This window comes from Emys orbicularis, chromosome 22, assembly GCF_028017835.1.
Source record: "Emys orbicularis isolate rEmyOrb1 chromosome 22, rEmyOrb1.hap1, whole genome shotgun sequence".
In the NCBI taxonomy this organism is placed as follows: domain Eukaryota; kingdom Metazoa; phylum Chordata; order Testudines; family Emydidae; genus Emys; species Emys orbicularis.
In genome coordinates this window covers 21,801,311-21,818,016 of record NC_088704.1, presented here as the reverse complement: position 1 = coordinate 21,818,016, position 16,706 = coordinate 21,801,311, and the positions used below count along the sequence as shown (strand labels likewise).

Here is a 16,706-nt window from a genome sequence, read left to right as displayed (position 1 = left end):
AAACATGTACCAGCAGATTACACTGCCCAATCCTTCAGTACTTTGTTCGTTTTTTTAAAAACCATGCTCGCCTCCCAGGGAGTGAATAAGCTACATAATGAATCAACATTTCTGATTCACATGTTTGATGGGGAACAGTCTTCAGAAGGATAGTGGAATTTTTTTGAAGCCCAAATTCTCCCTGTTCTGGGAGTCCCCCAACATTACCACCAGTCTACGTTCACCTTAGCAGAACTCTGTCTCAAATAATTGGCTATGCAAGTTACAATCTAGAGAGAAATAGGACCCAACATAGCATATGTCTCTAGCTTCCGGACTACGTGGGAGGCAGTGTGTCCATCTCTGGGACATATGTCTCTTGCTTCCGGACTACGTGGCAGGCAGTGTGTCCATCTCCGGTATGTGGCAAAGGGGATAAATACTGAGTAAGAAACATTCAAATGTTGCAAGGCTGAGATTTTCAAAGTGGCTTGCGTTTCTGGGGGCTGATTTAGAAGGGGGCTGATTTTCAGAAAGGGCTGAAAACCCACCCGCTGATGCTAGGTCCCTCAGAGGTTTCTCAGGTTGGGCACCCAAAAAGCGACACAACCAAAAAATTGTTGGTCGCTCCTGAAAATCTTTGCCAAATAAATAACATTTACACGGTTTATTTTTCACTCAGCATTTTAAGATCTTTACACAGGAAGAGGCGATCTCTTTGGGTAGTGGGGGAAGGATGGGAGAGGAGACAGGCTGCTTTTGCTGGCCAGTATATTGCACCGCATGTTTTTATCCACCACTAATACACTGACAAACCCAACCAACCAGCAATGCTATGGTTGACTTCATCTTCTGCAATCCAGGAAGTTTAACTAATGCTCTTGGTATTGGAATTACTTTGGTCTTTATGATCTATCTTGCCTTTGGAAGATGCTTATAAACTTACACCCTACAGTTCTTCAACCTTTCCATCTAAGACAGCAAATTTCTACAGTCAGGCATTTAAAGAACTTTTCAAAGCATGTATTGAATGGTTTCTAGATAAAATTGTCTGTTACAATTTTTTACTTAATGCGAATACAGATCTGGCATTCAGGGGTCTCAATTGAGAGGTGCATACAGGACCGAGAGGAGACCCCGAGGTTCTCAGCTAATAGATCCCTTGCAATCTAAGGCGGTACCTCTCCCATGTATTCTTTCTTTGTCTCTATCTCACTCATACACACACTGCTTAGAAGACTACAGAGGACCGGAGCAAAAATGGCTTGTTATTGAGAATGACAAGATAATCTGGTACAGCTCACACCACCCGAGCGATGTGTCTCTGCCTGACATATTTGGCATGGCTATTCACATCTTGTATGAAGTGTCACACATGCCAATATTAGCCAAAGTACAACATACATGTTATTCTTGTTCTTTCAGACACACAAAACTTCTTGGCATCTCCCAATTGAAATGTCATGCCAGTTTAACACACTAACCCCTTGGTGCATGGCTGTTTGGAGCATGTTATGTCTGTCTTGTTTAGTTTTCAGATCACTAAACACAGATCAACAGCGGTACAGTGTATGACTGACAGTCCCCTCTTATTCCACAGCACATGTATTGGGGCTCCAAAGAAAAAGGTGGAAGCATCAGAAAACGTTTGGTGACATTACAGAATACAAAGGTCTGCTATCAAATGAGGAATCGGTGGGCTGCTGACCCCCGGGAATGTCTGAGAATTAGCAACAACAACAAATTGTAACAGGAATTCTGCTGAACCCTAAACCAAATCTTAGGGTCACGTTCTGCTCTCATTTAGGCTGGTGTAAACTGGAAATAATTCCAATGAATTCAGTGGCAGTGCTCTGGTTTTACAGCAGTGTAAGCGAGAGCAGATGATGACCCTTCGCAAGGTTGTACCTAAAGGAGAAAAACAGCAAACTACTAGAAATAGAGAGAAGTAGGACAGTGCACACCGAGTTCAGCATTTGTACCATTGAAAATGTATAGACGTAGTCAGGCAACACAACACAACACACACCCGCGTGCCCCCGTTCCAACATGTATAGTAGACAGTGAAATTAGAAACACATCTAAACAAGAGGCCAAGAAACTCTCTTTCCGCAGAAGGGAGAGCACTGTCTTCTCCATACCTATATTTCATTCCCGGCTGTTTCACGCTGGAGTCACTTGAGGATGGGGCATTTTGCACAGATAGCTGCCCCAGACTCCGGGCAACCATGGCCACTGCTCGGAATTTGCTACGCGTGCCAAGGCTGGGACTGCTGGCATTTTGTCTGTTCAGTCGATCGTCTGCACTCCGGCTCTTTATGCTGTGCTCTGAGCATACAAAAGAAACCTGCATAGTGTCCTCGCTTGCTTTGGGTTGCAGAAATCCCCTCCCCCCCCTTTAGCTCTCAGAAGAGTTCTGTTCCACAGCGCGCTGCCCTCTCTCCCCGCGAGGGCTGGAGGAGGAAACGGGTTGGAAGTGTTTTCCCCAGGAATACAGAATTTTCAGAAACCCCCCAAAAACAAAACAAAACAAAAGCACCACACGACAAAGCTGCAGCTCTTGCAATTGTAACCTTCTGCTATAGGAGAAAGTCTGCCAGGGAAAATCACAACTAAATGAACTGGGAGGGTTAAGAAATAATAGAGTCAAATCCATTTACTTCCCAGCTTGCATCCTTCTGCCATTCAATGCTTTCCCTGTTCCCACCCTTGACAGTGCAGCTTGATGTTTCTCTGAAGTCACTTTTCAAAGTTTAATGGATGCTGTTTGCCACTAAGTTAAACACAGTGGCTTGCAAATAAATAAATATTTACGCTGTACTGCTGTTTATTTTTAATGTCAGACTTTCAACTCTGTTAGGTAAAAAATCTTCTGCAGGTTTCCACACGCACAGGAGCCAGGCCATTCAGACCCAGCTGGTTATAGGCAAAGCAAACATCCATCGGTCCTTCATTTAAGGTCAAAGGATAGCCAAGCCCCCAAATTCTTCTGCTTCTTGAGCCCTGCAGAGGAATTCCTGTCTCTCTCTCTCTCTGACCCCTACGATAGGTGCTTCCTTGCCAGATCCAGGGCTGGATTTCTGAAGCGAAGAGGGCGGCGTGACTTGCTGCCACTGATCCTGCTTGATTCCCAGGCTCGGCTAAGTCAATTAGGTAGCCAGTGAGCTGAGCAGGAAACATTCAGCAATTCATTAACAACAAAAGGGGGTAGGTTGCTACTTCTCCCATGGAAGAATAACTAGAGAGACAGCTGTTGGTGTTAGTACATGTGCTGCACGCAGCTGCTCTGTGGGTCGCTAACGGTCTCTCAAGGGGCGGGGTTCCCTTTCCCCTCATTTTCTGCTCCCTCTCATCTCTATCCCTCCACCTCCAAATATTGCGATGAATAGTGACAACAGCTAAATTTAGATAGTAAATTGGGTGAAGCAGAGACCTCCCTCCTGTATGTCTGTAAAGCAGAATTTAAATATTACTACTCGAGTGCTAGAATGAAGAGACCCTGCTTGTATTTGCTACGCATTGAAAAAACAAACAAACGTCCTATTGAGCTTTAAAGCAGAAATGTAACAGTTTCAAATACAAGAGCCAACGATTTCATAGACTGGGACCTATGCAGTTTGCTGTGTTTTCATAAGAATGGGTTGGATTGGCTTTTTTCCTGGCGGTTGTTCTAAAATCTATTTTTATTCTTTGCCTTTGAAGGTAAAATTCACCATGACCATTTCAAGAGAGGTACTGGTGGCTTTGCATCTACAGGCGAGTACAGAGGAATCTGCTAATAAAACACACAAAGCCTCTCCCCCCAGTAGACGTGGCATGAGAAAAGGGAGGACATTACAGGACACCAGGCTGCAAATTCCGGCAACACGGGATGTGCTGGGAGCTCCCAAACTCCAACAGCCACAGCAAAGGTTTCAGGTCAGGTTCCTAGGACTTCGACCACGGAAACGGATCCCTTCCCCTCGAGCTAATTCAAAAGGGGGAAAGACCATGGAAGTAGCAAGAGAATTAATCAGCGTTGGCTTTGCCTTGAGCAGACGGGACGTTGCACACTGCCATGCCTGGAGCAGATCCTGCTGCTCTCAGGACCCACCTGATAGCCAAACAGGAGAGCAGGGCTGTGCAATGTAACAGCTCTGGGAATACTAAAGGAACAATTTAAACAAGGACTTTAGATTGGCTGGAGGGACAGAAATGACCTAGTATGGAGCTTGCTTTGACGCAGAGCTCTCTATTTTACCCTGGCATCCCATTGTCTATCGGACACCCATGAAAGAGAGCTCTTCCCCGCAGCCCTTGCACTAAAAGGCTGCTGCTTCCAACGGTTCTGCTCCTGCATACACTGTGCCAAGGAGACTTTGTCGCGATGATGCAATTCCCTGCTAAGGAGGGTTGGCAGGTGGAGCGTTTGTGGGACCAGGTTACTGGAATCCCCTCTCCCTGGTTTGCTTGGGCCACTTCAATTAACACCCATGGAATTAATCGCGTAATGAAATCGGGTGTTCTCCTAGTTCAGCTCCAGATTAAAAATCCTTTTACTCTGAACCCAGCAGCGTGTGGAACGCTGATCCACAGCTTCTCGCAGGGGAGCCCTGGGGGATCTCCCCACCACAGGAGAGAGAACCGCATCCCGGGCTTGCCCCTCCTCAGGCGGAAAAAGGCACTTTAGTTGCGAGGGAAGATGCTTTCTCCTTGCAGGGTTCAACGTGCTGCCTCTACAGCGCTCCCAAGCATCTGTTTGCCTGCAGAGCTCAGCACCCGAACACCGACCCCTTGCAGGCGCTGTGAGAGCGCTGGCCCAGCAGCCTACACATGCTCAGATTGTGCTGTGTCTTCCTAGGGACCTTTGAACTCGATGAGAAAAATTTTCTCACACACACCCTTTGTGTCTCTATGATTTATCTTTAGAAACAGGCTAACACCTGCAAAACTATGTATCTTTAGATTCTCAATCTAGAAAGGATGCAGGGGCCAGATTTGGATACTGGCTCCATGGTGGCCCAAGCTATGATCGGAAATGGGGCTTATGTACTCTCTCTCTTTGACAGCTGTGGGGTAATCGCAAGATGGCTCTTATGGAATTTTCTTAAAATCGGATCAAAGTCTAAAATAAAATCTCCCAGCAAGAACGTTACATTGCTCACCCTTTTAAAACATTTCTACAGCCGGAGTAAAACCCTAGAGAAATGCTAAGAGCACTCCAGTGTGGGGAAATTTCTTTCCCTGTAATGTACTCTTGGTTTTTAATTTAATTCAATACACCACTCAGTGTTATTGCTTGTGTGACCCCTGCCTCTCCAAACAGGGGGCAAATTAACCAACGGGAGACAAAATTTCAACCACTCAGAGCTACACAATCTCATCTCATTTTTAAACTATTTTGTGATTTCAAACATAAAATGTGAGCCTTCTATTAAACACTCTCAAGTCTTCCGAATGCAATATTAGACCTTCCGATGCAGAACTTCTGCCTGCAGTAGCCTCTGTGCTGTCCTTTTAACCGACATATTTGGAAGCTTCTCTTTCAGTAGGAACAGGAGAATGCTTCAGTGACCAGGAAATAATTGTTTAATCAGTCACATGGTCCAGAAAAATAACACTGAAGTAACAAACTGGATTATCAATATAATGATGTGAATTGATTTCTAAAGCACTTTTACACAAAGAAAATTGTCTTGGTGCGTGGGTGTCTGACAGGAATAAAAGTTACATAAATTTGAACTCAGATTAAAAGCCCCCCAAAACCTTGTAATCCAGTGGTGTTTTCTTCTGCCTTAAAGATCCTTAATCCATACAGTTGAGCCAGTGTAATCCTACTTAGCTCCCTCCAGACCTTGATTGCAGTTTCCAATTCTGTTGCAACCAGTTCAGAAATTCCTGATGACAAAGGGTGAATTCTTGCCCCTACTGAAGTTAATGATAGTTTTGCCACTGACTTCACCCAAAGTCTTCACAGTACTGGAGGCCCCTCTGGTATGCACAAATTAAACAAACACAACTCCCCTGCGATGCAAACCCAACAACAAACACATTTACCAAAAAAAAAAAAAAAATCCTCCTAAACAAAACCAACCAGCCCAGCTAGGCCTCCCCCTGCCCTAACAAAAAAAACCAAACATTGTCCAAAAACTCCTGGGAATCAGAACCTCCAGCAAAAAGCTCCCAGTGGGATCAGCTCCTACTGGGACTCAAAACTGGTGGTAAAGTTCCAGTTGAATATTCAAAATTACTTACTTTAATTTTTGCTCAGGCTATTTTTAGTTCTGTACAGCCAGGTACAGACTATGCTACCCCTTTAAAGGTTGACTATTACAGTGACTGCATCCTGACTGGGACTGGCTCCTCACCAATAGAAAGGTATTATCTCACTCACCTTGTCTCTCTAATATCCTGGGGCCCACACGGCTACAACACAGAATGCATCTTGAACGGCAAGTCTCCCAGGCTGTTCCAGCCCTGCTAGCCGGGACAGCAGCGTAAAAGGCTAGTGCAAGCCTACAGTTCTCATTGCAATGATCCCTTGCAGTGAGGTTCTTCCTAAGAGGTAACTGATCTGGATGCACAGGGTCTGATATTGCATCACCCAGCTCCCTGTGCAATCCTTTACACCAGTGCAGAGAGCACAAAACGCAGCCATACTGGTGGGGCAGCACTTTACACCCCATTTGCACTGGTGTGAATGGCATGGTGATGGAGAATCAGGCCCGTTGCTTTTATTGTGTGATAGTTTAAATAAACTTGAGTTCCAAAGTATTTACTAAAAAAAAAAGCTAAAATTCCTGCCAAGATTGCTAGTTATTTTATTAATTACTACTTATACGATGGCCCCATTAGAATAGGCCTTATACAAACACACAAGTAGACACAATCTGTACCAAAGGGTTTGCAGCCTAAGATGATGAATGACACTGAGGGGACAGAAGAGGGAAATATCCAAATATAAACTTCTAGCGTACCCACTCTTCCCTTCTTCCCGGCCCCAGGTCCGCCAGCCCATCATTTGTTGTAGGCATCACGGTTGAAAGCAGCCCTGAGGAGGGATGGGAAAAGTGTGTCCTTGCAGATTAGTTCTAACATCCTGGCAGACTAGGTCACTGACACACGGGCACCCATCCGATAAGGAGCAGTTCCTGCACCCCAGACAGACGCACTGAATCAGAACTAATCTGCATATGACCTTTTAGTGCCTCTAGAGGAGAAGCAGGAAACCCCCCCTGATCCCAGATTAAAAGTTTCTTGCAGGAGGCGTAGGCCAAAGCCCCCGACTAAAACAAAAGCCAGCAAAATGCAGTTTCCCACCAATGGATTCAGTGGGTCACATTCCTCTCCGGGCTATAGCAGCGTCAATCCAGAGCAACGCTGCTGAAGTCGGTGGAGTGATGCTGTCGTGAAGCCCCAGGAGCTCAGAGAAGAATCCAGCTCAGTGTGTGGGATGCACACAGAAGCGACACGTTCAGCTCTAAACCCTTCATCCACGTTGGTTATTAAAAAAATTCACTGTACTACAGCAGCAATTGCCAGAGGTCACTCCAGCCATCGTCCTGCGCCGGTGGCTCCTGGACCCTGGAATTTGAATGGCAGTTTATTGCTGATGCTGCCACTGTCCGATCGCTCCCCCCCCCCCTCCAAATCTGGCATCTTTCAGAAATTGCTCCATTTTGTTAGGCCCCAGCCCCACAGAAAGCACCGTGTGTCATGCACAACCATACCACAGCAACAGGTAAAATTACTACCCCTTGGCTGGGGCAGCAAATGTGCTGTAGGAGTTAATAGCACATCCTCTAAATATTAACATGCTGAACCTAGAACGCCTCTGAATATTTATTGCATGCTAGGAAAAGGATAAGGCAACTTAACCCAGAGTTTCCAACTGCAGATACAAGAATTTAACAAACATTTATAGGGCACCATGAGTGCACAAAGCACTTGAGAAACTTGGACTATGTCCAAGTCCCATACAGTGGTTCTCAACCAGGGGTACTCGTACCCCTGGGGGTACGCAGAGGTCTTCCAGGGGGTCCATCAACTCATCTAGAGATTTGCTTAGGTTTACAACAGGCTACATAAAATGCACTAGTGAAGTCAGTACAAACTAAAATGTCATACAGACAAAGACTTGTTTATACTGCTCTATATACTATACACTGAAATGTACGTACAATATTTATATTCCAATTGATTTATTTTATAGTGAAATGGTAAAAATGAAAATGTAAGCAATTTTTCAGTACTACTATGCTGTGACACCCTCGTATTCTTGCCTGATTTTGTAAGCAAGTACTTTTTAAGTGAGGTGAAATTTGGGGGTATGCAAGACAAATCAGACTCCTGAAAGGGGGACAGTGGTCTGGAAAGGTTGAGAGCCCCTGCACTAGGGCCCTTGCATCTCTAATTTCTAGCAGCGACCCCAGTGTGACACTCGAAGTGTGTTTTTTGGTTCCCTAATTTTACTGGTTTATTTAAAATGAGTTTCAGGGTGATCATGAAAAATAATTTGTTGATTTGTTGTACAATCACTTAAAAGGTTTTTACTGGTTGATCTCCAGAATTATTTACTGTCATTAGAAATAAATCCTCTTAATTTATTCAGATTTATTAGAGAAGGAAATAAAATTTCAGCTGGTGACTTTTTCAGTCAATAAATTATTACTCACTGAACCATTTCTCTTTATGCAATTCTGATCTCCAAAACAACCCCTCCCCCCAAAAGACTCTGCTTCTAAGGCACAATGTTTAAACTCACCAATTGAAAAGCTACCTAAGTGGAGCGGCTTAGCACTTGCTATGATACAAGCGATACATTTCCATTCTAAACTTAAAGGGAAATTGTTCAGAAGTCGGCTAAGTTATTGTAAAGCAACTTCCAGAGGTTTCTTCCAGCTAGTGTTAATCACTCTTCATTGCAAAAAAGGCTCACACTTAAAGTAGGTCACCATGGCCCCTCCACCTCCAAACCCCTGCATCTGAACTTTTAAAGTGCTTTACTGAACTAAATATTTTATTCTAAATAATTTTTGATAGTGTACACGCAAGCTTCACTTCATCAATAAATAACGGTCATACTGATATTAATTAAATGGGCTATTTTTTACTGTGCAAGTGTTACCTCCCTTCATTCTTACAGAAGACAATGCAAGGGAGCCCTGTCTGCAAAGCTTTCGGTTCAACGACATGCCACAATCCTGCAGCCAGCTCTTTGCAGGCGGAGCCCAAAGAAACAGGAATCATGTGGGCACAGGGTGGTCCACATGGAGCAATTTGCTGCCTCAGAACTCAGGAGATGGCGTAACTGCAGAAGGGATTTTTTTTTTAAATGTACAGTCTCTGTGCTTGTTTGTGGAGTTGGCTCTAATACCGATGAGAAAGAACACTGCAATATTTGGACGGATCATGTGTTAACAAGCAGGTGTGCAGAGCAGCAGGCACCCCAGCACAGCTTTGCTTCTGATACGAAAATGCAGCAACGCAACTTTTCACCAGGGATGCATCAGCCATTCAGTTCACACCTGGTCGTGACCATCTGCTCCCCATTCCCTGCCTTTGATGTGAGAGTTTGACAGACGAGAAGGTCCAAATTCTGCTCTCACTTTGGACTGGTCTACACTGGGCTTTGGCCGCTCCTGTAGCTGTCCCAGTGCAATCCCCCTGTATGGACATGATTTACACCAGGGCAGCACACCCTGAAACTGGAGTGAGCTGAGCTGGTGTAAGTCACTTCTACAGCAGGGCTTTACGCCAGTGGTTACAATCCCAGTGCAGTCAAGGTCTTATGCCATGTAAGTCAGAAGTTGGTGTAGTTACCACATAGAAACACCACAGACTCCGATTAGCAGGAATGGTGACAAAAACAGAGGAATAATAAAGATAGCCTCCTTCCCAACCCACTTAAAATGAGCGTCTAAAGACTCTGGAGTGTCTAAAATGTCTCCTGTTTCTACTTTCAGTATCATGACCATTTCAGACACCGAGTGAAATAATAGTTCCAGCTTTGATCAGAGTGAGAACATTTCAATAGCATCACTTCACGCTAGCAGCCCATAACCCAAGCCTTCTAAAACAGCTTTCAGTCAATCAAAAATATAATACAGTCGTTAAAAAAACAAAAACGGTTTGAAATATTTATGCTCTCACTACCCCAGGTTCTGGAGGAACATGAAAAATTAATGGAGTGTTGGCTGCCTTTGTACTTGGAGTTGGTTTTCCGGCTCCACATGATACTTTCTCCGTTTTATTTCTCTAACACGGGCTGATGTTTATTATTCCGAGCTGACTGCAAAGCAGCAGAGACAAGTCAAGAAGCCTAAAGCACAGGGCAGTAATCTCTCCGGGAACTCTCCCTGAGCGCCACATACGTGCGAGGTCGGAGCTGAGCAGCGAGGACTGGAGTTTAGATTCCCAGGGAGTGTTGGGAGTTCTGTTGTCAGGTTGAAGGAAGAGAAGGAAAAGATGCTTGGATGGGGGGCGCTGGATGTCTGGAGACCTGCAGTTCATGAAATAGGATTTCTGAAGTGAGAGAAGGTCCAGCACTAGGCTGTGGATACCCAGAAAGTCCCTTGTGAATAGTTCTACATTTTAGCATCATGGTAGGGGCTGGGAGCCCCAGTTGTGGATCAAGACCCCAATGTGCTAGGTGCTGTACAAACCCCTCTTCTATCTTTAGTTCGCTCGTCTGATAGGTCCCGTTAAGCCTTTTATGGGAGAGATTTTTTTTAAACTTGCCACATTTCTTCAGTTGGTTTAAGCACAAACAACAATTCTGCCTAGACCGGGGTACCAGGCATGGCCTATGGAAGGTGTGGAAAAGTACCCAGGCCAGAGCAGTGCAGCTCTCTTTAGGATGCCTCATTCTCATTCACCTTTAAGGAGCGGGAACTGCCTCAGTCCCAAAACCTGGCTGAGATGGCACATGCTTGGACAGTACCTGGCACAGTAGGGACAGATCCTGAATTGGCCCTTTGGGAGTGAACGCAGTGCAAAGAAATAATCCTATCCCACTCAGGAACTGACTCATGCTGAGCCGGGACATTGGACTGACAATCCCAACGGCAGGGGAAGGGATCACTCAAACACAGGCATCTTGGTTCTGTTCCAAACCCTATTAAATCAAAGGAAAGCCTTCCACTCAGCGGTGGCTCCAGGCACCAGCACACCAAGCGCGTGCCTGGGGCGGCAAGCCACGGGGGGCAGCCTGCCGGTCCCTGCGAGGGCGGCAGTCAGGCAGCCTTCGGTAGCTTGCCTGCGGGAGGTCCGCTGGTCCCGCGGCTTTGGTGGCAATTCGGCGGCGGGTACGCCGAAGCCTCGGGACCGGCGGACCTCCCGCAGGCAAGCCGCTGAAGGCTGCCTGACTACCGTGCTTGAGGCGGCGAAAAAGCTAGAGCCGCCCCTGCTTCCACTGACTCCACTAGGCTTTGGACAAGACCCCCAAAAACTTCACAGAAAACAAAGAAGTTCAGTTTCTAAAGCCCAAGTCCTAGGCTTCCAAAGGCTTTGCTTGTTCTCTAGGAAAGAGGGATAGGCTGCCTGCCAGCAGGCGGGAGCCATAAATGATATATGTGACCAGGGTATCAGATGACTGTACCTAGGAGTTACAGCCTAATTAATTCAGGTGCTCCTGTCATGTCCTAGTAAACACTATGTTGCAGCTCTCAAAGGGATTCCACTGCATCTATACAAAAATACCTCCCAAACCAAACTAAAACTCCAGACAAAACTAAACAAGTTATAATTACATTGGGATGGGTGCGATCAGTCAAGAGAAATTGGGTTACATTAAATGAATGAAAAGCAGAATAGAAACACTCCACCCACAATGCCCCCCCACCTCACAGAATAGGAACTTGTCTCCAGGTTCACCTGCACGCTTCCTTTCTGTCAGTAGGAAGGTCCACAGGCACTTTCCAAAGGGGATTGGACTTCGCTCGCCCTGGCAGTCAGCGGCAAAGTGGGAGTGACCAGCCCAGCAGCCTGAGCCCTTCCACAACTGCTGCTCGAGAACTAACGGTTTGCAGAGCACATGCTCTCCTCCGCCAAGAGGGGACCGATCACTTCCCACATGGTGCGCACTGCAGCACGCCGCCCCTTGCTTCGGACGCTCCTACTATGGAAACCTGGGAAAAGGGTAGGGCCGCGTGGATGCCTTCTTCATTGCTGCAGTACGGGATCAGACTCCTTGCTCTCTATGCTTCCCCAATTTGCTCCATTGGTCTCATCTCGGGATCTGAGCTTTGGAGGCTTTCCTGCCTTTGGCCGCTGGGCAACGTAGGACAGAAAGCGCGTCACATCTTCAGAAGGTTTCTGTCAGCTCCACATGGATCTGGAGAGCCCTGTGCAGGTCCTAATGTGTGCCAGAGTGTTTCTGATGGATGGGATGGCTTTGGACAGGATGCAGATAACGTGACATGGGGGACAGTGTGACGGCCCGAATGCTGAATTAGTCGTGAGCATGACGTGTGCTTTGTAAAGGTGCAACACTGGATCCATGGGCTGCACTCGACTCCAGCACCCCCTGGCTGCGGCAGGGACTACGAGGAAAGCTACTTTGAGTGGCTGAGCAAGGTTCCACTGTACACCTCAATCAAACGGTGCTTCGTGAGGGTGTCCCAGGCCATCGGAGGTCTCAGGGTTCTGCTCTGGGCACTCCAGGGAGAAGTGAGCAGTGACGCCACCTTGATGGCTGGATGAAGCGAGATCTGTCTGCTACCAGTTGTTGCTGATACAATGGGCAGAGCTGCCACTTCCCCTTTTAGGGTCTGAGGTTTCATGATCGCAATCGGACTGGGTTGTAGGGATTCCCGGGTACATCTGGCCCTGGCCTGTGCAGGAATTACTGTGGTCCTAGCATGAGTACAGTATGGCAGCGATGAGCTTGTCCCAATACATAGCCGTCTCCTTTAACGCACCGGACAGCCAAGTTCAGCATTTCTGGTCATGGTGCAGGACTGGCCCCTGAGAGAGAGAAAGCAACTTGCCCAAAGGCCTCGATGCTCAGGTCAGAAACTAGCTTCCTCCCAGGCAGTGAAGGATCACCAGGATCACTGCTGGGCCACTGGCCTCATTCATCCTTTATGTCAAGTGATTTCCAGATATGGCTTTGCAAAATCTGGCTCTTCTCCAGTGGTTGCACACAGATACCCTTTCCTGGCGTTCAGTCCAATTGTTGTAGGGGTTTGGCCGGCTCTCTGTGGGTGTTACTATATCGGTATACAGCCATACTGAGGCCAAGTCTACACTAGGAGTGCTCTACCAGGACAGGAACACTAGTACGCTATCCTAGTGTGGCCAGCTGTGCCATCAAAGCCGAGCTCTGTACCAGTGTACTAAAACCACCCCGCCACGCGTGAAACAAGCTCTACTGGTCATGAGCACGTGGTATAGCTGCCTCTCCAGCTCTGTTGGCTGGGGATCACGTCTCTTCCTGCCCCTGACCGAGAGAACCATGCCTGCACGCGTCTGTAGTGTAGGCCTGGCCGGAGACGAGGCTGCACACACCCCTGGATGTTAGCAGCTGAGCCATTCTTCTACAGCTTCTCATAGCCATGGAGAGGCATTGGGATCTAATAGGTTAAAATTCTATCTTTAATTTTCACACAATGCCTGTAGTGATCTGGCACAGCTTTACAAAGCAGAGCGTTGCCGGCATCAGCTGGTATGTCATTTAAACAGATTTGTTGGGAATATGTTACAAGGAAACATTTGCAGGGGCACAGCTGGTGGGTACAAGGTGAGCTCTGGATCTCCCAAGACTGAAGATTTTTTTGCGCAGTGATCATTTTATTCACGGACATGGTGGTCTCAGTTGCTAGAGGTCATACTGCCCTGTCACTTGCATCACTGTCTAGTTGTGAGATCTGGGTTAAAACAAAGTTGCTGAAATCTGCTGTATATCATGCTGTTATTCCAACATGTTTATCGCTTAATTATTTCAAAGCAAATTGCTGAGGATTTATGACAAAGTACGTTCCAACCCAGAAAGCTCCATTTCCTGACAGAGAGTAGGCAGATAAGGTGCCATTCCTTCTTGGAGAGCTGGCTTCTCTTTCCTCACCAGGCAGTGTTTGCCTTAATAGAAAAGGACAAATTCAACCTGCATGTAAAGCTGGGATAACTCCCCTCCCTCCAACATGTTCCACACCAGATCTGAATTTTTCTTATGAATATTTAGGACCAAACTTAACATGAGTTCTAATCTCAATCCTCGGAAAGAGTTTTGATAAGGAGGAATTGTGTCGATCTTGGATCTTTAATAACTACAGCAGTGTCATGACTTGTTTTCATTTCAAGATTCTATTAAACAACCTGTGAGAAGCTAAATGAAATTTATGTGATAAAAGCCAGTCTGGAAGATGTAAACCATTAATGTGTCTGATGCTGAGGCAGGGATCTTGATCTACGTTTACTTTTCAAAAAGCAAATCTTGCTCAGCTCTCAAACCACATAAATCAAACCGAGCTGTCCAGTTTTATTGCAGTTTCAGGCACACAAGAGAGCATGGGCTATAAAACTGCGATATTTTACATACGTGCACAACCAACTTATTCAACAGTTTACATTACACTCAACTGTTCTGACTTCCCTGGTTACTGGCTGGATAAAATATTTTTGTGGCTTTTAATTTCTGAGATTTTGTTCAATAATTCATTTGTCCTAAAAGAGGAAGTTAAGATTCTAGGCTCTGTGTACTTAGAAGCATACTAGTAATACTGTAGAAAAAATTAACAGTGAATGAGGAGGAGATGTTATAGAAACGTTGGGGGTTTATTTACGGAGGGGAGGACGGAAGGATGTAAAGGTGCCAATCTTCTCTAGCCATTTAAACATGCACCTGAAGAGACCTTCTCTCTAGGACGGCTTGAGAAGGGTTTCATCATCGTTTCCCCACTCATCTAGAGGAGAACCGATTCCGGGACACAGACACTTCAGATATACAGTGAAGCCAAGTTATTTAAAAAGAAAAAGAGCTAGACAGAAATATGATATGGTCTAACATCTAGAGCTGTCTCCGCTGCATTGCCCCTTTTGATGTTTATTGCATTAGGCTTTGACGCCACAAAGCAAAAAACGCGGTCACCTGATGTTACATGATGGCAGTAGCCTCTACAAAAACGCTCCATAACGGCCAGCTAACAACATTTAGTTGTGTCCATATCTTTTCCCTAGAATTCACACTGTGAATCCTTCTAAGATCACTGCACAAATCAGCAGTATACCTCCTTTACCAGGACTGCACGAAGAAGGCTCAAGATGGAGCTCGGCCAGGGTGGGGAGTGAGCTGGGAGGGGAATACACCACGATTGTTGCCTGCTAGTAGAATAGTTCTAGTGGAATAGTGAGTTGTGACGACGGGTTCATCTACACAGCCCAGTTGACAGACCTGGCTTCAGAGTCCGAGTTCCAGCCCAACCGGCAACTTCAAAGCACTGTCTACACAGCTACATTTAGAGTGCTAGTGTGAGAACCACAACCCCGCTAGGCTGACTGGGTACCCTAAGGTCCATGCATAGGACACTTTGAACTTAGTATCTGACCCATATCCCCTTCGATTAGCAACACCCCGCACAAGCCCATTTCCAGGCCTCCCTTGGTGAACATCTGCCATCTGCTGGAATTGCCAGAGAAAGGATAGGATTTGTCAATTGTAGCATGAGCATCACCACATGTCAAAATGAAGTAGGTTAAGTGAAATTGCAGAGAATGAACAGCCGGTAGATTCGTGGCATGGAAGGGCTGCAGAAAAGAAGAACCTCACTGTGATTCCTAATACAAGAAATCAAAGGTTAAGGACATAACCTGCTCTACCTAAAGGGGGCACACTGCACATGGCCTAAACTGAAAGATGCAGTGAGAAAAAGTTTAGAGTGGCTATTAGGAGGGCCGGCTCTCGGTTTTTTGCCACCCCAAGCAAAAAAAACCAAACCAACCAACCAACCAAAAAAAACCTCAGAGAGCGCAACTGCCGAAGCAAAACGCACGTGCTTGCTTTGCTGGTGCCTAGAGTCGGTCCTGGCTATTAGGACAGGCTGCTTTCTCTTGGAGAGGCACCTGGGACAATCTGCTATGTCATGGGAGACAGTAAGACCACTAGTGGATTTAGGATGGAGATAAATACTCTGACTCAGAACAGGGAGGTGGACATGCTTGCTGAATATCAGCCTGCCCCTGCCATGGGAAATGGATTGAGATGGAAATCTGTTTCTGTACATCTATGAATTCTACACTGTAAGTCTGGAAATTGACTAATGGGCTCTTCTCGCATGATGAAGACCTAGGTCTATCCCAAAGGGCAGATACAGCTGTAACACCGTATAAGAGTCTATCCCATTCCAAGAAAACAACACACATCTTGGTCTCAAAAAGTGGCTTAAATTAAAGTCATACAATGTGGGCCAAATGCTCTGTTGGTACATGCGGTGCGTTTGGCTTCTCATCTGGGTATAAACACCAGAGACATAAACTCATTAGCTGCCCCAGCCTGTACGATTGCTATTTTGAACAAACCTGTGAACAGAGTTTTCATGTATCAAGCTTAAAAAAATAAAAGATTTTCTACCACCAGTGAAGTACACACACACACGTTTTAACGGCTTATTTGCTCCCCTGGCTTTGCCAGTCCCTGCTTTATCCAAACAAAGATTTCCCAGAACATGTCATAACAAGGCTCTGACGCTTATTTAGGTTTAGTTAAAACAACAGCAGCTGCTTCAGTTAACTCCTCATTGGAATTTCTTTGC

The 16,706-nt window shown here is 46.0% G+C and overlaps 1 protein-coding gene across 3 annotated transcripts in view; it reads right to left on the bottom strand.

Annotated features, from left to right (window-relative positions):
* KCNAB2 (potassium voltage-gated channel subfamily A regulatory beta subunit 2) overlaps positions 1–16,706 on the bottom strand; it is a 51,239-nt gene that overhangs the window by 34,113 nt on the left and 420 nt on the right. For 2 of the 3 annotated variants that reach the window (XM_065421190.1, XM_065421191.1), the window contains exon 1: positions 2,121–2,332. The exons of the other annotated variant lie outside the window; for it this stretch is intronic. In XM_065421190.1, the coding sequence (XP_065277262.1) occupies positions 2,121–2,332 (212 nt within the window). Of the gene's footprint in view, positions 1–2,120; positions 2,333–16,706 lie in introns of those variants that run through there. 3 annotated transcript variants of the gene reach the window in all.